This window comes from Drosophila ficusphila, unplaced genomic scaffold, assembly GCF_018152265.1.
Source record: "Drosophila ficusphila isolate 14025-0441.05 unplaced genomic scaffold, ASM1815226v1 contig_791, whole genome shotgun sequence".
In the NCBI taxonomy this organism is placed as follows: domain Eukaryota; kingdom Metazoa; phylum Arthropoda; class Insecta; order Diptera; family Drosophilidae; genus Drosophila; species Drosophila ficusphila.
In genome coordinates this window covers 19,808,919-19,833,971 of record NW_025064737.1, presented here as the reverse complement: position 1 = coordinate 19,833,971, position 25,053 = coordinate 19,808,919, and the positions used below count along the sequence as shown (strand labels likewise).

The 25,053-nt window shown below is 38.0% G+C and overlaps 8 protein-coding genes across 11 annotated transcripts; 3 read left to right on the top strand and 5 right to left on the bottom strand.

Moving 5' to 3' along the window:
- Nucleotides 1-5,079: 5,079 nt before the first annotated feature.
- LOC108095667 (U3 small nucleolar ribonucleoprotein protein IMP4) lies at nucleotides 5,080-6,504 on the bottom strand. Its single transcript, XM_017196832.1, has 2 exons — nucleotides 6,249-6,504; nucleotides 5,080-5,871 (listed from the first exon to the last, which is right to left on the bottom strand). Exons 1-2 carry the CDS (start codon nucleotides 6,433-6,435, stop codon nucleotides 5,162-5,164), a joined length of 897 nt encoding a protein of 298 aa, XP_017052321.1. The 5' UTR covers nucleotides 6,436-6,504; the 3' UTR covers nucleotides 5,080-5,161.
- A 217-nt stretch (nucleotides 6,505-6,721) lies between these two features.
- Nucleotides 6,722-8,591, top strand: LOC108095944 (glucoside xylosyltransferase 2). The gene is made up of 4 exons (XM_017197280.2): nucleotides 6,722-6,981; nucleotides 7,079-7,197; nucleotides 7,453-7,750; nucleotides 7,808-8,591. The coding sequence occupies exons 1-4, from the start codon at nucleotides 6,955-6,957 to the stop codon at nucleotides 8,474-8,476; spliced, it is 1,113 nt and encodes a 370-aa protein (XP_017052769.1). The 5' UTR covers nucleotides 6,722-6,954; the 3' UTR covers nucleotides 8,477-8,591.
- A 220-nt stretch (nucleotides 8,592-8,811) lies between these two features.
- Nucleotides 8,812-10,383, bottom strand: LOC108095945 (trypsin-1). The gene is made up of 3 exons (XM_017197282.2): nucleotides 9,736-10,383; nucleotides 9,246-9,632; nucleotides 8,812-9,167 (listed from the first exon to the last, which is right to left on the bottom strand). Exons 1-3 carry the CDS (start codon nucleotides 9,992-9,994, stop codon nucleotides 8,812-8,814), a joined length of 1,002 nt encoding a protein of 333 aa, XP_017052771.1. The 5' UTR covers nucleotides 9,995-10,383.
- Nucleotides 10,384-10,483: 100 nt separating this feature from the next.
- LOC108095946 (zinc finger protein 830) lies at nucleotides 10,484-11,478 on the bottom strand. Its single transcript, XM_017197283.2, has 2 exons — nucleotides 11,343-11,478; nucleotides 10,484-11,200 (listed from the first exon to the last, which is right to left on the bottom strand). Exons 1-2 carry the CDS (start codon nucleotides 11,426-11,428, stop codon nucleotides 10,525-10,527), a joined length of 762 nt encoding a protein of 253 aa, XP_017052772.1. The 5' UTR covers nucleotides 11,429-11,478; the 3' UTR covers nucleotides 10,484-10,524.
- A 396-nt stretch (nucleotides 11,479-11,874) lies between these two features.
- Nucleotides 11,875-14,819, top strand: LOC108095784 (dolichyl-diphosphooligosaccharide--protein glycosyltransferase subunit STT3B). Its single transcript, XM_017197040.2, has 5 exons — nucleotides 11,875-13,380; nucleotides 13,436-13,626; nucleotides 13,684-14,154; nucleotides 14,208-14,406; nucleotides 14,463-14,819. The coding sequence occupies exons 1-5, from the start codon at nucleotides 11,989-11,991 to the stop codon at nucleotides 14,532-14,534; spliced, it is 2,325 nt and encodes a 774-aa protein (XP_017052529.1). The 5' UTR covers nucleotides 11,875-11,988; the 3' UTR covers nucleotides 14,535-14,819.
- Nucleotides 14,693-15,747, bottom strand: LOC108095787. 2 transcript variants are annotated; one of them, XM_017197045.1, is made up of 3 exons: nucleotides 15,599-15,747; nucleotides 14,850-15,530; nucleotides 14,693-14,779 (listed from the first exon to the last, which is right to left on the bottom strand). In XM_017197045.1, exons 1-2 carry the CDS (start codon nucleotides 15,660-15,662, stop codon nucleotides 14,878-14,880), a joined length of 717 nt encoding a protein of 238 aa, XP_017052534.1. In that variant the 5' UTR covers nucleotides 15,663-15,747; the 3' UTR covers nucleotides 14,693-14,779; nucleotides 14,850-14,877. The 2 variants fall into 2 exon arrangements, with proteins under 2 accessions (XP_017052534.1, XP_017052533.1); XM_017197044.2 differs by lacking the exon at nucleotides 14,693-14,779 and having other exon boundaries at nucleotides 14,804-15,530.
- Nucleotides 15,748-15,938: 191 nt separating this feature from the next.
- On the top strand, nucleotides 15,939-17,161 carry LOC108095789 (protein lin-7 homolog C). Its single transcript, XM_017197047.1, has 4 exons — nucleotides 15,939-16,063; nucleotides 16,126-16,392; nucleotides 16,580-16,713; nucleotides 16,779-17,161. Exons 1-4 carry the CDS (start codon nucleotides 16,027-16,029, stop codon nucleotides 16,926-16,928), a joined length of 588 nt encoding a protein of 195 aa, XP_017052536.1. The 5' UTR covers nucleotides 15,939-16,026; the 3' UTR covers nucleotides 16,929-17,161.
- A 4-nt stretch (nucleotides 17,162-17,165) lies between these two features.
- LOC108095783 (protein unc-13 homolog 4B) lies at nucleotides 17,166-25,001 on the bottom strand. Of its 3 annotated transcripts, XM_017197036.1 has the most exons (16): nucleotides 24,734-25,001; nucleotides 24,088-24,327; nucleotides 23,366-23,645; nucleotides 20,849-21,189; nucleotides 20,737-20,784; nucleotides 20,391-20,550; nucleotides 19,512-20,332; nucleotides 19,239-19,453; nucleotides 18,900-19,177; nucleotides 18,748-18,838; nucleotides 18,622-18,695; nucleotides 18,193-18,558; nucleotides 17,870-18,130; nucleotides 17,644-17,813; nucleotides 17,403-17,584; nucleotides 17,166-17,347 (listed from the first exon to the last, which is right to left on the bottom strand). In XM_017197036.1, the coding sequence occupies exons 2-16, from the start codon at nucleotides 24,168-24,170 to the stop codon at nucleotides 17,256-17,258; spliced, it is 3,462 nt and encodes a 1,153-aa protein (XP_017052525.1). In that variant the 5' UTR covers nucleotides 24,171-24,327; nucleotides 24,734-25,001; the 3' UTR covers nucleotides 17,166-17,255. The 3 variants fall into 3 exon arrangements, with proteins under 3 accessions (XP_017052525.1, XP_017052526.1, XP_017052527.1); XM_017197037.1 differs by lacking the exon at nucleotides 24,088-24,327; XM_017197038.1 differs by lacking the exons at nucleotides 23,366-23,645; nucleotides 24,088-24,327; nucleotides 24,734-25,001 and adding an exon at nucleotides 21,861-22,154.
- Nucleotides 25,002-25,053: the final 52 nt, after the last annotated feature.

Sequence of the window (25,053 nt, the reverse complement as noted above, 5' to 3'; positions counted from 1 at the left end):
GTTATTATAATCATAAATAAAAGGATTTCAATGTTTCATTTCAATTTAATTAAATTTAATTGTTTCCTTCTTATTAAAATAACTTGGTAAGCTTTACTAGTCATACAAGAGGAGATTTCTTTCCGCAAACTTTGTTAAAATCAACCCACTGGATTTTTTTTTGAGTGCATGAGGGGAGTATCTCGTCGGTTTTATTTAGCTTTGCCTTTGCTGTTGCCGTTGCCGTTGCCCGGACAAAAGAGCAGCCGCCCCGGCAGCTGGTTCTGGCCATGGCCGGGACTTGGCCGCGGCTCGACTCTGGCTAACGGCCCAATGCGAGAGAGGTGTTGAAAAAGAAAATTACAACCACTTTACCGATTTACTGATTTTACGTTTTCATAATCTTGTTAGTTAATTTGCCTGCTTGGGACTCGGCCATGATTCCACAGAACGTAAAAGCCAAAGCACATTGCCACCGCATTCGGCGAACGTGTGGGTTTGGGCCTGTGTTTTGGGTCTGGCTTTGCTGTTGGCTTTGACTTCGGCTTCGGCTTCAGCTTTTTCTTTCTGTATGGGCTGCAGCGCGATTTCGCGTCCGAGAGTCGATTTAACACTAGGATGGATAATTGTCTATAATGGTGCGCCTGATAGAGCAGCAAATCGCAACCCGCTGGATGGGTGTATTAAATCGCATTAGCTATTAATGAGTCTGCATTCTTCCTATTTCCAAGTGTGAATTAATGAAATCTGGGTAACACGAAGGCAAATGAGTGGTTAAGCAGTAGCACTGATGTGCTAAGGGGTATAATTGAATTTTAATCACTTCAAGGGTTCTTGGGTTTTCCCTCCTTTTAAATTTGAATTTTAAAATTAATTATTATTTTACAAAAATTGTATTTCATTTAATGTAAATTGAAAGGTGTAAAGGAATAGTAATGGAATTTTAAACATATAAGTAATTAATTTTTACAAAAACTTTAAAATTTCTAAAATCTATCTATATCTTTCTATCTATAAATATGTTGATAATTTGCTTAGATCCCAGAAAGTAAGTTCAAACAAACAACTAAATTGGGTAAATGCTATATTAAATTATAGAAAAATTCCCCGCAACGGATAGCGCTGTAAATTAGGAACTTATTTATCTGTTTATAAATAACAATCGCATTTGGCCATAATTGTGCCGTTCATAGCGATAATTAGGTGCTCGGCGTGTGAAGGTTAACAGCGATGTGCTGCCACTGCGGCTGAGCACTCGAAGGGCGGCAAAAACTTGGCCCGAAGAGAGAGAGAATGGATATGGGATATGGGATATGTACGGTATGGTGTGGTATGGCATGGTATTGCATGGCATGGCACGGCACATCGGATGGAGTGAGAGTCGTTGGATAGTCGGCAGGCAGTTCCACCAAAGCGAGATGGCACTACGACGGTATCTCGCTTCTCGCTCCCTTGTTTGTCTATAGGAAAAAAACCTAGGACGGGATTGGCCATTGCTGAAATACATTTGTCGGGGCGGAGCCATCTGCGCATTGTAATAAAATTGTATATTTTAATCTAAGTGGACATATGAATATGGCTCCGGTAGCACTTCTGATTAACCATTAACGAGTTTTAAATATCTACAAAAATTCAATCAGCCCGTTAAATTGCATGCCATGAATAATAAAATTACCGCTAGTTGTCGGTCGATTTCACAGCCAGATTACATATAAATATGTACTTTGCATAATTTATATAATTACAAATGTACATATCGTAAGCAATTTTCTACTTAATGGGTTTATTATTTCACTCGAACCAGCTTTTTGTTTATTGCTTATGCGAGTGTGACATTAATTGAGCCCGCGCGGCCATACTTTTTTATAGTAATGGAGTGTCCTCCATTGCAATTTTGTGTTCCTATCGAACATTATTTCAACCCTAGCGACTAAAACAATAAACACTTATTTGTTATGAGCTTTAGCAACCATTTGGAGGCTAGTGTAAATATTTAACATTAACATTTCTTGTAAAAATATTGGAACTTCACCATAAAATCTATTAACAATTTTACAATCACGTAGGAAGAAAAACATTATTCAAGCTCGTAAAAATAAAAAATGTATTTATGTATCTTAAGATAATTGCAAATTAAGATTCTAACGATTATACAGACAGAGTAAACCTACGTATTAATAATCCATTCTCTTATTTAAACTGCCCAACAGATTAATATTTATAAGACTACAGACTTGTAATGTTTGGGATATTAATTGTCCACTTTTTCTTTAAATATCTCAATTCCAAAATGGTTTCCCTTGTGGCAAATTTAAGATTTATCCTCGGTTTACTTTTTTGTTGATTAAATTTAGAAAAAGTATTTAGATAGCATCTTAAAATCATTATTTAGCACTTTATAAATCTACTTTATGCCATCTTATAAAAAGGTTATTCTCTACATTTTCGTGATGGACATGCGTTATTTACAAGTTTAATGTTTGCAATTTATCCTGGTGGTGTTTGCATGGGAACAAACATCTTTTCAGTCCATTCCATTTAATTTTACCGTGAATCTTATTTAAAATTATTTAAAATCCATTTACAGGAACATGAATAGGCATTCAAAATGCGCTAGCGTGACAAATGCTGAACATAAATTTACATTCTACCCAGAACCATATTTTAATAAAATTATAGCCGCCGAGGTTTGCTCAATCAAACGGGCTGCGTACACACAAACAGATACAATCACAACAAATTTCACGCCAAACAATTACAAGGCCTTATAAGAATTTTGTTAACAGAGGGATGGTCAAGGTATTTAACCCGCAACCATAAATCTTTTCATACTCGGCCTGTGGTTGTTGTTGCCTGTGTTTGGGTACCCACCCAGTAGGTTTGACATTTGCCTTGTAAATGCGTAATAATCAGGACATCCGACAAACAGAAAGTTACGCTTTAACTCAATTTGCTTCGGTGTACGGTTAACAGTTGTTACATTCATCCATTTAATGTTGAACAGCACCGAAACGGATACCAACGAAAATAAACATAAAATCCGTAAAAGCAAAACATGCCCCGACCCAAATTAAAAATCTATTTTTCGCATTGCTGACAAAAATGCTTGATAACTTTTTGCAGCTGCAGCGCGTTTTTCTTAATAGACTCCCAACCGTTTTATTTCAGATTTATTGAAAATCTCGTTTTACTCTCGCAAAGACTATCATTAAAATCAATCAATAGCTCGTATGCACATTTCGAGCGCTTAGGTGGGCCTTCTCCATCTTTAAGCAATTAAGAGTACAAAATTGGCAAATGATTATTAATATCAAACAATGTTAAAAGAAATACAATCATTAGTCCAAAAATCGAAGAAAAACAATTATAATTTCGAAACTTAAAGCTTTGTTGTTATTATTGATGGATGGAGCGAATCGATTTTTGTATAAGTTCATTACTAATTTTTCCGTGACTAATAGAGATTTAGAATTAATTTGTTGTTCAATATTTGGAATCACCCACCAAGATCTAACACCAATGTGTTCTTTAAGATTAATGTTGGGAATAAGATTATCTTGGTTTATTTTATAATAAATTGCAACATAACGTCAAATCATGTTTGCCAAAACTTTTTTTCATTTTATTATAAACACAATTAGAGGAAGAGGGCTTGATGCTTTTTAACAAACACAATTTGGTAATCCCATTTTATTTGTTATATTCAAGAATGGCTTCAAACGAGGCCGCTCAAATACTTCTGTTTACTTATTTATTGACCATATTTTTATAACGCGGAATGCTGGAGTATATTTTATTAAATATCCGATGTTAGGCCGCTAATGCACCACCTGTCCAACAAAGCGGAACAATGGCTTAAGAAGTAGTTTACATTAAATGAAACCCATAAATTAAAAAGGAAACTGCTGTGCTATGTGTCAGAACCGTAATTAGAGATATTGGCTTTAAATAATCGACCGGCACTCATTTGTTCACTTTTTACTCGCCGACAACGCAGCGGCACGCCTGTGTTTAAGATCGAACCACAGAAAAGGTGTTAGAAAAGGGCGATCGGTAAAAAGGTAAAAAGGCACACACGAATTCTCGTTTTCTCACATGTGGATGGATCACATGGATATATAGGTAGGTACGACCACTATCACGTCCACGTCCGCTGGTCCGTGGGTCCGTAGGTCCGTGTGTCCGAGTGCTCATCCCCTTTATTGTTTCATGGGATCAAGTTGTATGTGGTCCAAACGGAGCGAAATCGTATATTAGTGAGCGACTTTCCATGCTCTCCGGCCTGCTGATCATCGGCATTACCCATTACCAGTAATAGGCTGCCAGGTCTAACAGCCTGTGCAGGCAGGCTATTTAGGAGAATGCGTTCCATCATTAACATCAGACAGCTGTTAAATGATAGACAGAATTAGTATAAACACATTTAATTATATGGTTGATGTTGTCAGGTGTTTTACACCTTATTAGATCGTGTTAACCTTTGATCTAACTAACTGATACGGAACGGCGGATGCAGACCCGATTCAATTCTTGAAAACCTTTGTCTTCGCCGCTAACAATGCGACGCCAAATTTATTGTTTCGCCAATTGGTTCTTTCTGTTTTTAATAAATTGTGCAAAAAAAAAGTTAGGGCTTTAATATTAGCAATTCGTAACTACATTCGACTAAAACTTGCTTTGCCGACATGTCCCTAAATTAAAAAAGGGACTCATAAGTTAATAATCATTAACAAGGAAGACCAGAAAATGGTTTTAAAAATTGAATTATTCACAAAATATATTTAAGCCGAGTGTATATAATTGCGACTTGAAGAAAAACTATATTTGTTAAGATTTTTTACTATCAGTATCATGCAAAAGAAAAAAATATTGGATGAGAGCATGTATTTTTATTTTTAGTTGAAAATTCATATCGCAAACAACTCTACCATAAAATTTTTGATACCTTAATATTTCGGCATATATATGAGCAGTATATGTAATCAAAATTCAGAAAACCTTTTTTGTGTGAGAATCGGAGATTTTGTAAAGTGGAATTGCTAAAGTAGACAGAATTACGCTTTTAAACATTTTTAAAAATGGAAGTAAAAGGCTGTTAACTATTGTTTTTAAAAATACGTGTTTATTTTTCTTCAACTTTTTGATGTTATAGTGATCTTAAAAGTGATCTTAAAAAAGATTACTAAGCCTCCGAGTCCTTATTTATTATTCCGGGATCGTTAGAGAAAATAAGCCTTTTCTGCGACGTGTTCATATATGGGCGGTTAATCCATTCGGTGTCAGCTGCCTTAATATTCTCCAGGGTTCCAAGTTTAATTTGATACAACTTCAGAGCGAATCTTGGCCCCACTTCGCTGAGCTCCAATTCCTTGTTCACATATTTGTACTGATGATGCCTGAATATAATCGAGTCATTGTGGTTTAGGAAGGACATTACCCTTTGGGAGTTTTCCTTCGGCACTGGGAACAAGTGTTTAAGTATCTTTACAGTTCTTAAACCAATGGGCGTCTTAAAATTATTAAAAATTAAGTGCGGCTTCTGCTCGCTCATGTGTCCAATATCGGGAATATCATGACGCATAACAACATCGGATATGTTGAAGAAGGCAGTTGGCCCGTAGGGAAGATGACAAACCACAAGGCTGTCCGGGATACCACGATGCTCGTGCACAATTAGGAAATCGGTTACATTATTTGCACGACAGGCATGCATTAATGTAGCCAGCTGGTAGTTGCCTCTGTTCATCTGCTGAGCGTTTGGGAATATAAGCCTAAGCTCCTTCATAAACATCTTCAATCTGGACGAGGGGTTGTGTGAGGTAGTCAGCATTATTTTGGGGTCCTCGCTCCCTGCGTAGGTGTATTCATCATTAACAATGCGGTCGTCGACACCTTAAATAATGATAAGGCAATAAATATAAGAAATATTATGGTTTTGTTTGGATAGACTGAATATATTTAGTATTTAAGTTCTGAGGATAAATTCTAATAAAAATTGCAATAAAAATAAACATTTAATGTTTTTTGCGCAGTCTGCCAACCAGGCACGCATGAAAAATTAGTATTTACAACTTGTTAGCTCTAAACTGCCATTAAAAACTCAACCAGCTAATTAAGAGTCACGAATGCCACAAGTCTATTGCTCTTGGAGTTTAAGTTAGCGAGTGAAAAACCGCTGTTTTTTACTTTTCTTGTTTTCTCGGATTTACTTGGCTGCACAATCTTGATTCCTCAATGTTTAAAATATTCTTTGTTTTAAATATTCTTACCATCATCAACATATTTAAGCGTTTTGTAGGCCGTCAAACTCTTTTTCACATTTTTGGAGCCAATTGACTTGTTTTCATTAATGCTTTGAACAACGGTTTCCTGGATTTTCTGCTTGGACTTCAGGCGCTCAGTAAGAGCTTTATTGTACAGGTACTCCCTTCGTTGCCTGGCTTGTTTTCGCAGCATTTTTATTTGTTATTATTTTTTGCCAGCACGTGTACGGTTCAAGATAAATGAAAACAACACACATATCGCGGTCCGTGTAGTACCGATAACTTATCGACAGCTGATGAAGAAACGAATGAAAAAGAAACACGGTGTCAAAATGTTTCCACGTTTAATTATTTATATTTAATATAATCTAGAGGTAACTTACTTTACTTTTAGGTATTGAGTTTAAAAATATAAATTAATATAAATCTTTATGTTTAAATTTCAACCTCATAAATTTACCCCGAGGTTCGTCGTTATCTTGACTAACACAAAAATGTTTACGACTGTTCATGTGCGCTAGTCTCATTGTTTTTGCGCATTGTTTAAATATTAATTGTTTACCATTAGTTTTCACATGGCTAAAACGCATAACCATGTAGTACTAATTGCTTAGACCGGTTAATTAAAGGGTTTCGTACAAATCCTACGCGCTGTTGTGTAAACTATGGCATCGACTGCTTCCACACAAAACAGAAACAATTTGCGGGAAAAATGTTGTTTGTGCATAATCTCAAAAAGGTAAATAAAAGTATAAATAATAATCATTAAAGAAAGTTCTGTGCGAAATGCGATGGAATGTTTTTTTGGTTAATAACTGAATTGTCTTGTTTTTCAGCACCATCTGCATATGTGTCTGCTTTGCTTAATTGCATTAGCGATACTTTCCTATTTCTTTCATCAGAAGCCTTCGTGGGTAACTGATTATAGAGGAAAAGCTGTTAGTTATAATGAAGCGTAAGTAAAGTTTAATTTTATATTTAATGAAAGTGTGTATAAGTGTTTGGCTAACGTCGGTTGTTATAGTTACCCAGATGCCAAACAAAACCGCATTATTGCAAAGCAAATATGGCTTGTTTGCTTTTTGGCTTAAATCTATATCCATATGTATATGTGACACACTGTCTGGCTATTTTATATAGGCCTTACCATTTCTTGCTGATTCACTTAAACTTTCACAAATTCGACTAAATACATATTTTTACTCCGCAGACAACCTTCGAAAACCCCGCTCTACATCGTGGTGGTCTGCTGCGGTCAAAGAGTCCAGGAGACTCTGGTTATGATCAAATCGGCCATTCTATTCAACTATGACGAAGAGTATCTTAAATTTGTTATATTCACCGAGGATGGAAAGGGGGAAGAGTTTAGGGAAAAGTTGACAGACTGGCGTGACATTAAACCGTTTACATTTGACTTTGAGATTTTGCCACTTAAATTCCCTAGTGGCAACGAAGTCGAATGGAAAAATTTGTTCAAGCCCTGTGCAGCTCAACGTTTGTTTTTGCCGGTAATAAATATTTGCATATGCCTTTTGTTAAATACTGATAATTATTCATTTATCTAGTCTCTGTTAACCAACGTGGACTCATTGTTGTACGTCGACACGGACATATTGTTTCTGTCGCCAATCTCCGACATCTGGCGCTTCTTCAAAAAGTTTAATGAGACACAAATGTCCGCATTGACGCCGGAACACGAGAATGAGAACATTGGATGGTACAACCGATTTGCAAGACATCCGTTTTACGGCCGACTTGGAGTTAACTCCGGCGTTATGCTTATGAATCTCACGCGGATGAGGGAAATGAAATGGGAGCAACATATCTTGTCTATTCATAAGGAGTATAAGCTACGTATTATTTGGGGGGATCAAGACATAATCAATATACTATTTTATTACCATCCTGATAAGCTGTACATCATGCCATGCGAGTACAACTACCGTCCAGATCACTGCATGTATATGAGCATTTGTAATATGAGTCTCACTGGTGTAAAAGTAATCCACGGTAATCGTGGCTACTTCCACTCAGATAGGCAACCGCTTTTCAAGTCTATTTACGAGGCTTTGGAGAACTATCAACTGGGCTCTAATGCCAACACCGATTTTTTAATGCCCCTACATGCAGCACTTAGTATGCCATCCACTAACGATTCAAGCTGTGGAAAGATATCAAATGAAGTTTTAAAAGGGGCTAATACGGTTATAAGTAATAGGTACAGGGACGTTTAGTAATAGAATTTGTATTATAATAGAGTATTATTAGACAATTTAGTACTAGCATTTATATCGTAGTATAAATAATTGAGTTTTTATACGCAATAAAAACGTATATGTCAAAAGCAAATTGAGCTCTATCAAAGCTTTATGATTGCACTTGATGCAAAAATATTCGAAGCTCTTGCAGTACTTAAACTATCGACCAGAATTGCTAGTTCAAAGTAACTTTTAGATTTTTAAATAAAACTTTACTTTTTATTTTCGATTGCATGGTAGAATAACAAAGACACTTTGTATTAAAACGGACTTAGCTAGGTAATAAATATATTCGAGTATTTCAACATTGACTAAGAACACAGGCATGTATTTTCTAAATTAGATTTAATCCACGGAATGAATTTGCTCACTCTCGAGTAAACACCAGGATATCCATCGCGGCCGCATCCGACGCCCCAGGAAACGATTCCGACGATAAAATACTTAACTCCATTAGATAACAACAGCGGTCCTCCACTATCGCCCTGGCACGAGTCCATGCTCGGTCTGCCCGCGCACAACATCGATGAGGTAATTCGAGTACTTTTGTATTTTTGATTACGGCATTCCGTGATGGACATAATGGGAACCTTCACTTGGTTAACAATGGACGGCAGTTCTCCGCCCTCGGACGTGCGTCCCCAGCCAACTACTGTTCCAATTCGACCTGGAAAATAACAAATAGATATTGAATATGAAAAGAATATGTAATCCTGTTTTTTAGGTGAAAGTTCAAAGTTATTACCTGCCGGATCGTAATTGTACCGCGGAAGACAAATAGGCTTTATGATTTTAGAAAACGAAATAGGCTTGCGAAGTCTCAACAGCGCAATATCATTGTTGTATGTATCTGGGTCAAAGCTTTTGTGTTTTATTACGGCTGTAACAGCCCGTTGAATGGCATGAGACTCCGAGGTGATTTCCTGGTCGTGATCTCCAAAGATAATTCTGATTTTGGATTTTCTCAGTTTTTTCACGCAATGAGCCGCTGAGAGTACGTAATCCTTGGTCAGCAACGATCCGCCGCAATGAAATTTCCCATCATAAACGATTCGCGCCATCCACGGATACTGGTTCACCCCGGTTGGTTTCCCTCCAACAATTCTTATTTCTTCGTTGGAGAAGCCACAGTCTGTGAAAGTGAAATTAAATAGGTCATGTTAAATGGCTTAATCACATGCCGGACTTTTTATGGTAAGACAGTTTATATACAAAAGAACTTGGACTTTACGCACCACAATCACAATTTTTGAGACTCGAATTTTCTGTGTACTCCACTTCGTCATCGGTATCCGAAAGTCCAAAAGCATTTGAAACTCCTGAACTTATGCGAAAAATTGTGTCAAATAGAAATTTACTGGTTCGTTTACTTTGGCCTGTGTGAATTGTGTTTATAACTGCCGATTCATTAAAACCATTTGAATATTCCAAGCACAAAAGGCTGGAATAATTCATCGTCAACATCAAAACTAAGAATATATATTTGAAACTCATGTTCACGAATTAGATATCATTGTAACAACGGGATATTTTTGTTTTATGGGAACTGATCAAATTATCAAACGAAATCAAAACATTTTTATCAACAATAAAACATTTGTGAATCTTAAACGTACAAATCGCAAAACTTAAACAAAGAAATAACAATTTTATTCTGTAAATACGGCCTAAGAATAAATAAGTGTGTAACTAATTAGTGTAACATAAAATATGTACTAAGTTTGAGCGTAATGTAGCGTTCGAATCGTTTCACCTTAATACAAAACGCGAGAGTTTACTAGTGTGGCCACATATTCAAATTTCTACCTGGTTGATTCGCAGACTTTCTCCATGGTCAAATAGATGGTCAGCTGTTTTCAAACCACTTTCATGCATTTTCTTTTCAACTCTTCATTATAACTTTAGCAACATTTTAAGGAAAAATTGATTACCCCTTTGGTTTGGTTTTTGAAATTAATAATTCCCCTTCGATTAAAAATCAAATTTTGTGTTTTTTAACAGTAACATTTTAATTAAAATAACTCTTATCTGTGCAAGTTCTTCGTTCTCCAGTCGTACAAATCATCCACACTACAGTCTTCTTCGCTTGAACTTAATTCAGGGTCGATTTCCACTTTCGGGTTAACTTTTCGCTTTTTATTCAGGAGCATAGTTTTTTGATCATTTATTTTAATGAACCTCTTCCAATTATCAATCTGCTCGTCTATTTCCTTAATGTGTCTCTTGAGATTGATGTCCTCTTGCTCGTCGGCTACAATAACACTAGATTCTGTAGCAGCTTTCTTGATCTCCTGTTGGAATCGCTGCCATTCTTCGTCTTGAAGTCGGGCAGCTTCAGTTTTGTTAGTCTTATCCTCGTCAAAGAACTTTTCGGGCAATTGTTCGGTGACAGATTCTTTAACTGGTTTGTTATTTGTATTTGGTTGAGGACTTTTTTCTTGAATGATAGGACGATTTTTCTCCTGGCTCGTCTGTAAAGTGTTTATCGGCTGTGTGTCGGATTTTACAGCAAGAGGAGCCTTAAAAGATGGGGACGGTGGTTCCTTTGGGACCGAATTAGTGACAGGTTTTTCAATCTTGTTCTGCTTGGCTTGATCCACATTCAGTTTGTGTTGCTTGGAGTTGATGTGCACCTTCCAAACGCTGGGCTTTATGGGAATCCTGCAAATTATACAGGTCAAGGTTCCTGAGGAGTCATACGTATAATATAATTTAGTTAAGGAAAACACGTAGCGATCAAGGATTTGAAAATAACTTCAAAATAATTGGCAACCGAGCAGATTTGTAAACACCGGCTAAAAATGTAAATAATAAAGATTATGATTTAATTTGAAAAGGATATTTGGCCAAGGGTGAGTCCACTGTGACGGCAGGCTTTTTAGAAACACTTAGTTTCTTTTGAAGGCGTTTAATATTTCCATTATTCATTTTATTTTCCAATTTTGTTTTGTTTTATTTATACAACTCTTGTGGCATGAGACGGGAATTAGTTTACTGAACTAGTTTTTTTTTATTTAGTAGTTCCGTTCCAATCTAGAGATGGGAGGGCTGTCGACTATTGAATATTGACACTTTCGGAATTGAAACAGAATCAAAAGGAGTTGGTCAATATCATACATACTATATAACTTTAATAATATGTTATACAAAATAAATACAAAACTATCAATGAGTTTATAAAATATCTACTAAAACCTATAAATACCCAAAAATTAACAGATGGTAATATATTTTTATACAATTTTAAACATACCAATTTGTATCAAAAAATACCTAACCAAAAAAAACGTTACAGCTTACAAAAACTAAAAATTCCAAAAAGATACCGTTGTGCCGGTCTTTTTCTTCGATTGCTCTATCGATAACACATTTTCGACCGAGTTGGCAGTCTACCCGGCAATTTTTTTTAGACTACGTGTCTAAGCGAAGAATGTGTCGTTGCATTTCAGATCGGTTATAATTATTAAGTTACTGGCTGGAATAGGGACATGAATCGGACACCGAAGATGCTGAACAGCAAGGTTGCTGGCTACAGCAGCCTGATAACATTCGCCATTCTGCTAATTGCCTGGCTGGCCGGATTTTCTTCTCGCCTCTTTGCCGTAATCCGCTTCGAGTCGATAATCCATGAGTTTGATCCTTGGTTCAACTACCGGGCTACCGCCTACATGGTGCAGAATGGTTGGTACAACTTCCTCAACTGGTTTGACGAGCGTGCCTGGTACCCGCTGGGCAGGATTGTGGGCGGCACTGTGTACCCCGGCTTGATGATCACATCGGGTGGAATTCACTGGCTGCTGCACGTACTCAACATCCCAGTGCACATTCGTGATATCTGCGTGTTCTTGGCGCCAGTCTTCAGCGGTCTGACCTCCATTTCCACGTATCTGCTGACCAAGGAGTTGTGGTCAGCTGGCGCCGGTCTCTTCGCCGCCAGCTTCATCGCTATCGTGCCTGGATACATCAGCAGATCGGTGGCCGGATCGTACGACAATGAAGGCATTGCCATATTCGCACTGCAGTTCACCTACTTCCTGTGGGTGCGTTCCGTGAAGACGGGATCCGTTTTCTGGTCCGCCGCCGCTGCTTTGTCCTACTTCTACATGGTGTCAGCATGGGGAGGCTACGTGTTCATCATCAACCTTATCCCGCTTCACGTCTTCGTGCTGCTCATCATGGGCCGCTACTCGCCGCGCCTGCTAACCAGCTACAGCACCTTCTACATCCTGGGACTGCTGTTCTCCATGCAGATCCCCTTCGTGGGATTCCAGCCCATCCGCACCAGCGAGCACATGGCTGCCTTGGGAGTCTTTGTTCTTCTGATGGCCGTGGCCACCTTGCGGCATCTGCAGTCCGTGTTGTCGCGTCATGAGTTCCGCAAGCTGTTCATCGTCGGCGGATTGCTGGTTGGAATTGGCGTCTTTGTGGCCGTCGTGGTGCTAACCATGCTGGGCGTTGTCGCCCCGTGGAGTGGACGTTTCTACTCGCTCTGGGACACTGGCTACGCCAAGATTCACATTCCTATCATCGCCTCGGTGTCGGAGCATCAGCCGACAACCTGGTTCTCGTTCTTCTTCGATCTGCACATCCTGGTGTGCGCATTCCCCGTGGGAGTGTGGTACTGCATCAAGCAGATCAACGACGAGCGCGTTTTCGTAGTGCTTTACGCAATCAGCGCGGTCTATTTTGCCGGAGTGATGGTGCGTTTGATGCTAACACTGACGCCTGTGGTGTGCATGCTGGCTGGAGTGGCCTTCTCGGGTCTGCTGGATGTTTTCCTGCAAGAGGATTCGTCAAAACGAATGGGCACATCCGTAACCACGGCCACTGAAATTGACGAGGCTGAGGATTCCATTGAGAAGAAGACCCTGTACGACAAGGTGAGTAACTTGTATACGAAGTCAATTGTGAGGTTTTAAAAACAACTATTTGCAGGCTGGAAAACTGAAGCACCGAACCAAACATGATGCCCAGCAGGACACTGGCATCAGCTCGAATCTGAAGAGTATTGTTATTTTGGCCGTTCTAATGCTGTTGATGATGTTTGCTGTTCACTGCACCTGGGTAACCAGCAATGCCTACTCCAGCCCCTCCATTGTGCTCGCTTTCCACAACAGTCAAGATGGGTAAATAAACATATAAGTTGTATTATATTGATTTATTTAAATAATAATCTTTTACAGATCCCGAAATATTCTGGACGACTTCAGGGAGGCTTACTACTGGCTTTCACAAAACACAGCCGATGATGCTCGAGTCATGTCATGGTGGGATTACGGTTACCAGATAGCGGGCATGGCAAACAGAACAACTTTAGTGGACAACAATACGTGGAACAACAGTCACATTGCGCTTGTTGGCAAGGCGATGTCCTCCACCGAGGAAAAATCTTATGAAATTATGACCTCTCTTGACGTGGACTACGTTCTGGTGATCTTTGGCGGTGTGATTGGTTACTCTGGTGACGACATCAACAAATTCCTCTGGATGGTCCGAATTGCCGAGGGCGAACATCCCAAAGACATTAAGGAAAGCGATTACTTTACGGACCGTGGTGAATTCAGGGTGGACGCCGAAGGTGCTCCGGCTCTACTTAACTGCCTTATGTACAAACTAAGCTACTACAGATTCGGGGAACTGAAATTGGACTACAGGTAAGCTGAGAAAATAATTTCAGGTAAAGAATATTGCTAAGTACACATTTCAGAGGACCATCGGGATACGATCGCACTCGTAATGCCGTCATTGGAAATAAGGACTTTGACCTGACCTACCTGGAGGAGGCCTACACAACAGAACACTGGCTTGTTCGCATCTATAGGGTTAAGAAACCACACGAGTTTAACAGACCATCTCTGAAAACCAAGGAGAGAACGATTCCCCCAGCTAACTTTATCTCCAGAAAGGTACAGTTGAAAACCATTGGTAAAGAATACTAATATTTATTGAATCTGTATTTCAGAACTCGAAACGTCGCAAGGGCTACATAAGAAACCGACCAGTTGTTGTTAAAGGAAAGCGAACCTTAAAATAAACCCAAAAATACTTGTATTGATCTTTCACCAATATATAAATCCTGGTTAAAACACTACACATAGCACATGGTTTGGTGAAAGTGTTTCCACCGCATCCTCATGTTGAGGGCTTTAATCGCCGCCTCAAAATCAATTTAACATATTTCCAGACTCGTGTCACAATATTTATCGAGTTGCTTCTTTAATCAAATTCCCGCTACGGCCGATTTAGTTGTTTCGCGGCACCACCATTCATTGTCTTAAGCTAGCAATTCAATAAAGAAGAGTGTACATTTTTAAATCTATTATGATAAAGTTGAGTTGGGTACAATTACGTTTTATTTCCTTGTATTTAGAATGCTACTAGTTATCATTTCGTCGTCGTCGCTGAAGCTTGCGATCCAAATCCCTTGACTTTTGCTTCTTGGGAGGTACGAAACTAGATGAACTGAATGCGTTCTCAGGCTCATTGAGCTCATTAAGAGCAGAAGATTTAGGTAAAATCAAGCTGCTGGAGTCGAAGGTATACTCGTCGTTGGAATTGGCCAGTTGCCTGCGAAATACAGCAGCACTGTTTGTAACTCGGGCCTTCGGATGAGATGGCGGCAACCAGGAAACGGTTTGCGTGGTTGAGTTGTAAAAGTAGTAAGCCTTGCAGCCCTTGTCGTATACATCCTTCCATCCTGCCTCCAGGGGATATTTTCGCAAAAGTCTCTTATAGCGTTTTAGATATTTATGACTTGGTTGCGAGTGCGGAGAACTGTTAAATTTGTTAACACAGTATAGGGAGCACTTGTGGTAGATGTTGTATTTGTTTGGGCAAAGCTTATATCCGTGGTAAGACTCATTAACGCCGATGCGCTCCTTAATGCGGTGCGACCAAAACTGCTCCTCGGCGCTCCTGCGTTTTGGTTCCGGAGCTATGTCCTCTTTATATGGGTATGGGGCGCTCTTGTCATCGTCGTCGTAGTTTTCGGCTATAATTTCCTCTATAGCTTCCGATATCGGTGTGGTTCCTGGGGTAAGATGAAAAACGTACTTAAGAATATAAAGAAGAAATACATACGAAGAAAATAATACATACCAGTTTGTTTGGTTACGAGACCTCGCTTTTTTAGGCGCTGCAAGAGAGCTGCTGGCAAGCTCATATTAATAAATATTTCACAATTGTTTACTTTTAACAAATTAAGTCTATCAAAATTGTCAATGCGAAGTAATAGGACCAAAGCAGTAAAAGTATAATAATACCAAAACTTATAGCGACCTAATATTATATTAATTACACTGAGATCACTAAAATTTGTTTTGTTTTCAGAGTTTATATATCAAAACATCAAAATATTTAAAAACTCAGTAAAAGTTTTTATAAAATTAAACTCAAATATAATACAACCCATTTTCTAAAAGTATGATTCTCAGCTCTAGTGCATTGCGGTCACACTATTTTCAGCTTCTCGACTAATAATATTCAGGTCAGGTATTTTTCTTGATATATTTAAATTAAACAACAATATGGCTGATAACGCAGAGCCACTGACTTTGTCAAGGGGTAAGGATAAATAATATCAATAAATATATAAAATAATTTACGTCAAATTATATACATTTTAGATGTCAAAAGATCGATAGAGCTCTTGGAAAAACTGCAGGCCAGTGGAGACTTCCCCACAACAAAACTGGCTGCCCTGCAAAAGGTGCTCAATTCCGAGTTTATGACATCCGTTCGGGAGGTGTACGAGCATGTTTACGAGACGGTGGACATCCAAGGATCCCACGATGTGCGTGCTTCCGCCACCGCTAAGGCCACCGTTGCAGCCTTTGCCGCCAGCGAAGGTCATGCACATCCTCGGGTGGTCGAACTCCCAAAAACGGAGGAGGGTAAGCCACGCCCTTTTCATCTAGCCCATAACTTTGACAATTTGTTCTGGATTTCAAAGTGGCATACCTCAAAACGTTTGAGATTAGTTTTAAAAGCAATCTGTGTTCAACTATTTTTTTTTTTTTTTGTAAATGTTGCTTATGTCAGATTTTTTAAGTTTTCGATAACTTGAAATTGTTTTTATAGGCTTAGGCTTCAACGTAATGGGAGGCAAGGAGCAAAATTCGCCAATCTATATATCCCGTATAATACCTGGGGGAGTGGCTGATCGGCACGGAGGTCTCAAAAGAGGCGATCAGCTTTTATCTGTCAACGGTGTGGTAAGTCCAGTTCACTTAGGCATACTTTGACGTTGTCTAACGTTTACAAATTTAAATTATTTTAGTCTGTTGAAGGAGAAAATCACGAAAAGGCCGTTGAGTTGTTAAAGCAGGCCGTTGGATCTGTGAAACTGGTAGTGCGCTACACTCCAAAGGTTCTTGAGGAAATGGAAATGCGTTTTGACAAACAACGTAACACTCGTCGCCGCCAATAAAGCACATTGGGAAAAACTTGAGCCATAGTAGTTTTTGCCTTAAGATCTTACTGTTATTCATGTGCGCGTAATTCAAGCCCTATACGAGTAATATAATTTAATACGAATACCTTTTAGTTATTATTTATTTAAAAAATCTAAAAATAACTCTTAAATCGTAAAAAGTGAGTGTTATGTATTTATACCTAAAGACCTTTTTTGGTTTTTGTTCCAATAAAAGAATATGAAACAAATGGCTATTTGGATTATTATTTTAATCGCCGTAAAAATATAAAAATAGTTTTTATTGCTTTTTACAACGTATTGCTTTTGATTAATTTTCACAACTTATGAGAAGGATCGGTTTTTCAATTTTTTTAGGAAATCCTTGGCTTGCTTATCACCCAGTCGGTATTCCAGTGCTCGCAGCGAATCGGAATCTGAAAATATTTTATATTTAATTGCGTCAAATCCAAGCAGAGAGGGTTGACATACCTGTATATTCTGGTCTAGACAAATTCATCATGATTTGTTCTCCTGGTGGTGTTGCCTCGAGATCTGCGAATGAAATATAGCTCTCTGCGATATACTGGCTAGACATTCCAAATAAGTCTTTGTCCTTGACACTGAATAAAATCAGGCTATTTTTGTCACTCCGCTGTTGTTCACTCAAGTTTCTATTAAGAGAGGTATCCATTATTTATTACATTACATTATTTATTATTTGTTTACTTACATACGAAAGTCCTGGTCGTAAAGCGGAAAGCAACTTTTATTGTGAACGTTGGTCTTTACAGTTTGTAAATCATTGAATCTGCTTGTGGGCAAGAAACTTGCTTTGACAAATGAATCGACAGAGCCGTTCGAGTCCATTGCAACCAGGTTGCGTGCATTTAAAATAGTTAACTATAAAATTTAAAAATGAATGAAAAAGATTTGGAAACACTTGAGTTAGGTCTTACCAGTAAACCGGAATCAGTTAATTGAGCCGTTATGGTAAGCTGTCCATAGGGAGACGACTCTTGGCTCTTTTGGTATTCCAGACGCTCCAAGTAATACTGATGAATAAGATCCGCTGTTTCCAAAGAATACAGCCTTAGTCTACTTTGAATTGAAGACAAAATCTTCACGTCCGAGGTTTGAATGTTTCCCATTTTAAAACTGTCCATCATCGTCTGAAGAGTGTTGTTTAGGTTTTGAAAGAAGGCTGGCGGTCGACGTTTCTGAAATTAAAATTCATATATATTTATAAAGGCTCCCAGATGCCTCAAATTAGCAAACTTACATCAAGGTTGGATTGGATGAGGTCGTACATTATAATTGACAACTCAGACCAAATGGCATCCAATACCCTTTGAAAGTTTATTTCGTTAAGAGTATCGTATAGCGTGGACAGCGAGGCTTCTAAGTACATCATTAATTGGTCCATTGAGTTTGAGTCTTTGGCAAGGACCTCAGCACCTTCGGCCAAATATCTTTTTATTGGTGGAGCCATTCTTCGGGCAACAATCTCTATAAGCTCAACGATCTGGTTGCGCTCGGTGTCCAGTGCATTTTCGATTACAGTTTTGATTGTGTTTGCACAACGTTCAGCCTCTAAATTTGTGCGATACTCTCCCAATTTCTTAATGATATCATCAATGCTGAGTTCCTGGAATCGAAAATGTTCTTTTATATATTGTAAAATATTCCTAAGAGAAAACAAAATTCCCACCTTAATGAATGATGGTAAGCTCTGACGAATGTAATCCATGTTGTTAATGGCTATGCACCACTCTTCCGATAAAGCTATAAATAAAACAAATAAGTTAAGCACTTAAAATTGTATAAATTGACTTACTGAAGTTCTTGTTACTGTCTCCCAGCAGCGTAATGTTTTCGACTCTTCGCGACATTTGTTGAGCATAAAATATGCAGCACCTACAAAGATCCTGCAACAATTGATTTTTTATTGAATCAAAACTATTGAATTAAAATAATTCGCACTCTTACGTTGACAATTTTTGCCACAAATATGTAGGATCCCTCGATTTCCGGCCAGTCCAGCTGCTGCCAAAATATTTTGATTTGATAGAATATGGAGAGTGTATCCACAGCCGAAGAGCTGTATTTAACTGTTTCGTCCACAGCTTTAAGCTGATCCAAATCAATTGCTTTTTGAATACGACTTAAAGCCTTAATTATTGAAATATCAAGCCAATGAGTAACCCCCCTTTCGAACCATGGGTAAAAGTTTGCCAGTTCCAGACTTTCGGAACAGAGAGATTCACCTAATAGAGCAGAATATATAATAAGTTATTAAGCTAATTTATCATTTTTTCATTGCCTTACCTAATTGCACGTAACGTTTGAGTATTAAATACACTTCAAATAACGTGGTTCCCATATTTACATTCTCAAGGTTTGGCAAATATTCAAATTGATCGTCTGGCACATCTAACCTCTTGATGTTATTGCATACATCTATTATAATGGTTTTACAAATTTCAGCAAGTTTTGAGTCGTAAAATAAATATAGGATTGCGGAATAGTTTAGCTGAATTTTGCTGAAATCGAAGAAAGCAAATAAGTCATGCAAAATAAACATTATTATCATGAACTTACTGGTAAAATATTTTATCAAAGAATTCCATGGCTCGTTGAAGATCAGACCGCACCATTTGAATAAGTTTTATGACGTACTGCAGCTTCTCATCATCAGTTTCATTGTTTTTGGACTGCCGGCTGCCCTCGACTATATGCTCCAGCCATTCCTTCGTCCCGGTATTTATTGCATCCACAATGGCAGTGTCAATATTGCACGTTTCGTCGGTATCGTTTGTGTGTATCCAACCATAAACTGATTTGGGGAAAATATCTACACTTTCCGGCACTTCTAACTCCTTGATCTTCTTAAGAATATCCAGCACTTCATTAAGGGCCCTAACTATATTTTTATCACTGGTGTTCTTGGATCTTAATTTTCGTAGGACAGCGAAGCACGATGGAAGTAACCGCCTCACTCCGTCCCAGAATGTTTTGACATCCTCCGAGTCATTCTGCATGTAGGTGATAACTGGCACCACTACGTCCAGAATGGAGTTGAACAGCGTAAAGTTGAGTTTGTGAGTTTCATGGATGGTGCTGTAAGCGTGCCACTGACTAAGAGCACAATCGAAAGGAGTTAATCCACTCTGGGCAGCATGCTGGGACCGAATCAGTTCCGCGTTGGGACTGAACTTTCCGCTCCACCAATAGTTGGCCACCTGCGAGGTTTCCAGCTCGTACATCAGCAGCAGTTTTAGTAAGTTCTTGTGTTCCTGCACTGCGACACTTTTGTTCTTTTCCGCACTCAAGGCGAGATTAACCAGAAGTGATCCTCGACTCCTTCCCTTGCTTCCCTTCTCCAGATTATACCAAACGGTTAGTCCAGAAACTGGAATTGACTAATAAAATTTAAATTAATTTAATGTGGTTTTATACATTTTTGGATTTTATTCTTACCTTCAGCGTAATTGCAGCTCTCCCAATTAATTCGTTATCGTGCTTTCCTGACGAAGCTGTAACAGCTATTTCTTTCATTAACTTGCTAAGCCCTTTCACACCTTTCACGTCCAGGATTTTGTTGACTTTTTCTTTAACCGTCTCCGCGGCATCGAAGTCCCTAAAATATATAGATCCATTTTAGCATAGACATCATTTACCTTGTTACTCTATTTTTAGCTTAAATTAATGTTAGAGCTTAAACGTATTTTTCAGTGCACTTCGGAGTTCCAGAGTTGTTATCAGCAAGTCAACTTGACTTTGTAAGTGCTTTTTATTGATCATTGGCAAACAAAACTACACTTACCAGACTTCAACAATAAGAACTTCGTCACGAGCATTTTCGGTAATCGGCCTAGAATAAGATATAAGTTTGTTCAAACAAGATCTTATTTTTGTTTCCATATATCAACACTTACAGTGAAAAGTGCTCCTCCCATATAGGATTTAGTGTGGCAGGCTTTACAGATGAGTTGTATCGATGGGAACCATTCGATTCTAGGTAAAGGGTTACGAAAGGATCAGATAGGCCATTTGAGTCCTTGGACATTAGGTTCTCAGCCTTTATAATCTCGACATTCAATCTAACGTTTGGCGGTTCCTTTAACCTAGCCGCCTCATAAATTTCCAAATGCGTTGAGTTCGGAATTTTGAATGCATCCTGCACAAATTCAACCAAACTGTTTGTGCACTCGTCGTTGTTTTCACAGCCGATGTTGTTGAAAATTTCAAATAAAATCTCTTCATACAGATCTGTAACCTGCAAAATAGAGTTATTAAAAATTTGAATTTATTTGCTTTCATTGACAAGATTTATCTCGAAATTATCTCATTAAATACAGGCAGTTTCTGTTGCAGTGAAAGAAAAACCACTTTTAGAACCGATCAATTCAAGGGGAGTATTTTAATTGAACTCGAGTAAAAATAGAAATAAATCACTTTTCTAAAGGTCAAAGACTATGAAAATATCAGCAAATTCCAGATCACGGAAATGTAAACAAAAACGTCATAAAGAAAAAGCAAAGCCAATTCCAGTTCTAATTTTTCCGAGTAAATGCAAATAAATAAATCCTACAAACATATGTAAATTTTAGCTATGCTATAATATTGAACTGTTTTTTATTGTTTAAAAATGTATCCATGAAGAGGAATTCGCTGTGGTTAAATTCTACATATTTCCTAATTGTTAGCCAAAAATCAAGTACATAAATATTCCACAAACTGAAATACTCGATACACTTAACTTGAATGACTCAACAATAAGTTCAAATCAATGAACTTATACAATCGCTTTGTTTACCTAGGCACAATGAATAAACACATAGATTTTCGAAAATATGGACCAGAGAAGAACTGTTTTTTATAGATATATTCTCTCAACGTAAGCAAACTTTGATTACACCTGCCACATGAACAATATGTTCTACTTACGGTCATCGAATGGCAAACTGCCTTTGCATGGGAGTCGAGTAAATGCTTATGAACTCCTCGAAAGTGTCGACTGGAAATGCTGCCATTTCGATTCAATATGCTCATCCGTCGCTCGAATGGCTCTTTACGCGTAAGTGATTGGGTGGAGGATGCTTTTCTCGGGAGCTTAATATCGTCGCATCCGGTACGTGTACTGGATCGGGTAAGGCTATTGGTTTTTGAATTTTGGTTAGACCGGTTGGGGTTTTGTGAACCGAACTTATTCAGAACACGTGGTAAGGATAAATAGCTCATGTTTAAGTTCAGTAACTAATCACTTCACTATATTTGTTTAGATGCAAGCGAAATTTTTGGCAAATATTTTCTTGCAGATATGCAAATCGAAATAGACGCACATATCTGGTCGGCAGCCGAGGGAAATTTACGGAAAACTCTATTGATTTATGAACACCGACTAGAACCAACCGCTTCGATGAAGAGTCTGTATCTAAGTACAATAGCGTCCGGTCTCGAAAATCTTCGCGATATCCGAAATATCTTGACGTTGACCATGAGATAAAAAGTGTATGCGCTCATTTCGATTCATTTGCCTACTGTATTTGTGCATATGTACAGGGGGTTCCAAAGTGTTGGTGAGTAATATTAAGGCAGTCTTAAGAGAAAATGTTTTATTTTGGGATACAAAAAGGAAAAAGCTCAAGGTGGTAATGAAAATTGTATTTTCTTAAGTACATTAAGCTTTCCTCTCGTTCAATGGGCCAGTCTGCATTGTATGTTTGCATGCTCTCTAGTTCTTGTTTATGTTATCAGTATACATTATTCAGTTTGTTTATACGGTCGGTATATAAACGTGCAACGAGCGTCTGGCAAGTTCATTTGTTTATTGTTCAAGCGTTTCTATGGACACGAATTAATTTTTTCTGTTCAATTAAAATACACCTTCCCAGTCGACAAACATGCGAACAGCAAAATGTTGGTATAAGATAAAACATTTCTGCGATCGTTATGCTCCGTTGCAAACTTAATAACTGACCTATGACGAAATTTCCTCAGTGGCAGGTTTGAAAATTATGAAAGGAATGTGACCAGGCTTGAAAGGCCCCCATATTCACCAATGCAATTCATGGTGAGTTGCTTGATTTGGAAGCCGCAATGGTAACTTCATTGGAGTTCAAAAAAGCTTAGTTTTATCTGTGCTTCTAGAGAAGCTCAATCGCCGGAATCCTAGAATAAATGGCTAATATCGCAACAAGTTACAGCTTTCTTAGGCACATCCATCTTCAAAAATGTATAATAATATAATTTAACAAATATATACTATTTACTCCCTCGTTTTATCGCTTATCATTAGCAACGTTTGTCAGTGGGAAAGCCTAATGAAAGCTTGACATTATCTGGAGCGTTGGTGACTTTTTGCTAGCTGTTTAAATTGAGTCATATGATAGAAAACTTAAAACTCGTTTGCTTAGTCAGCAAAGATCTAAGTCTCCTAATATAAAACTTACATTCATTACAGGAGCCGAGTCTAAAACAGCTGTGCTTATGTCCTTTTCAGAAATCGAAGCCTGCTCACTTTCTGTTGCAAAGGTATCGATACTGATGCACTCCGGATCTTGGCTAAGTTGTAGAGTTCCATCCGGACTTTCGTCCGATTCCTCGGCCCCAGTACTGCCATTTTCCTCAAATGGAGCCAGGGAACTTTTCAGGACACCCTCATCAATTTGAGATTTTTGCCGCAAAAGGGATCCAAACTTCTCGAAAAACCCATCATCTCCATCTTGTAATCTGGAATATAAAATTCAATTAATAACCAGTAAAAAAATTAAAGTAAACTAGATATCTACAAAAGGGGATTTTTATTAGAAAGGGTCATTTTCATACCAATATTTGAATGATTTATCAACAATGCAATGTGTGTTTTTAATAAGGAATAGGATTCAGAAATCCAAAATCCCCTGAAACTGAGTCATGTTTACTTAGCAAGTGCTTGTAAAATCGATCTGTGGATTGAGCTTCCTTACATCACTTTTTATGTCTCTCGCTCACATGATTATTCCACTTTATAATTTTTAATTTATCTGATGACACAGTTCTCTAAAATGTTCATATTTGTCTAAAGAAACCCACATGCCTGCAAACACAAATGTTTATAATATATCCGTGAGATTTTAGATCTCCACAGGTGTGTGCGTGAGTCTCAATTTTTGGATTTATTTATCCAACTTACTTTTGCTCGTGCTCTGTGGGTGGATTCATTTTAAGTTCTTGCAGTTTGACGAAGAAACCCTTCCACATTTGTTCCTCGTCCATTTCGAAGATGATTTTTTTGGGGAGCACAGAATCCAACAAGTGTCACCGGAGTGTAAAAACATACTAACGGCTTATTTGCACCGAACAAACGATGTGATTCATTGCCAAAGCTGCTCTCCTACGTAGATTTTTCTCAGTAGTATTGTATTCACACGCTCTTCCGTACACAATCACACATTATATTTAGATATGTGCGTTTGTAAACCAACATTAGGCGAAAGTAAGAAATGGAATAAAGAAAATTTAAAGCACACATATAAACATTTGTTGCCATGGTGACCGGTGTGTTTTTTCTAATTCTATTATTGTTTATAATCTTAAGATCGTTTAAATTGATAATACATTAGAAATAAAGTAGTAACCATTAATTAATGGTTATGGCTACAATGTTGGTACCACACACACAAACACCTTAGTAAATACATAAATGAGGTAGGGCTAGGTGTTAGTGTTGTAACCACCTTTGCAGACCCTGTCTTTCATGGTCAACTGCGCATTTAAAGGCTCAATTTTTAGTTATAGAAAGCCCTTTAAGCAATTTAGTTCTTGATTTAACAACTTACTTCGTTTTCTCGAAAATCTTTAAGTCCGAACGCCGAAAATAACTTTTCAACATTTCTAAGTCCTTCACAGGGCTATAATGATGGCATTCATCAGATAGGATTGGACAACACGGATTGGTTAACCCATTAGCAACTCTCTGTCATTTCCTAATGCCAAATTAAATTGACGAGAATTTTGATAAACTAATTCCACATTTGCAAGTTCTATTTATAGTTCGTAAACAAAATAGAGATTAGATTAGATTTGTTTGAATTACAATTTTCGTATACTAGTAATAAAAATACCAACTTAAAAACTACTAAGTTCGATAGTATTCAAA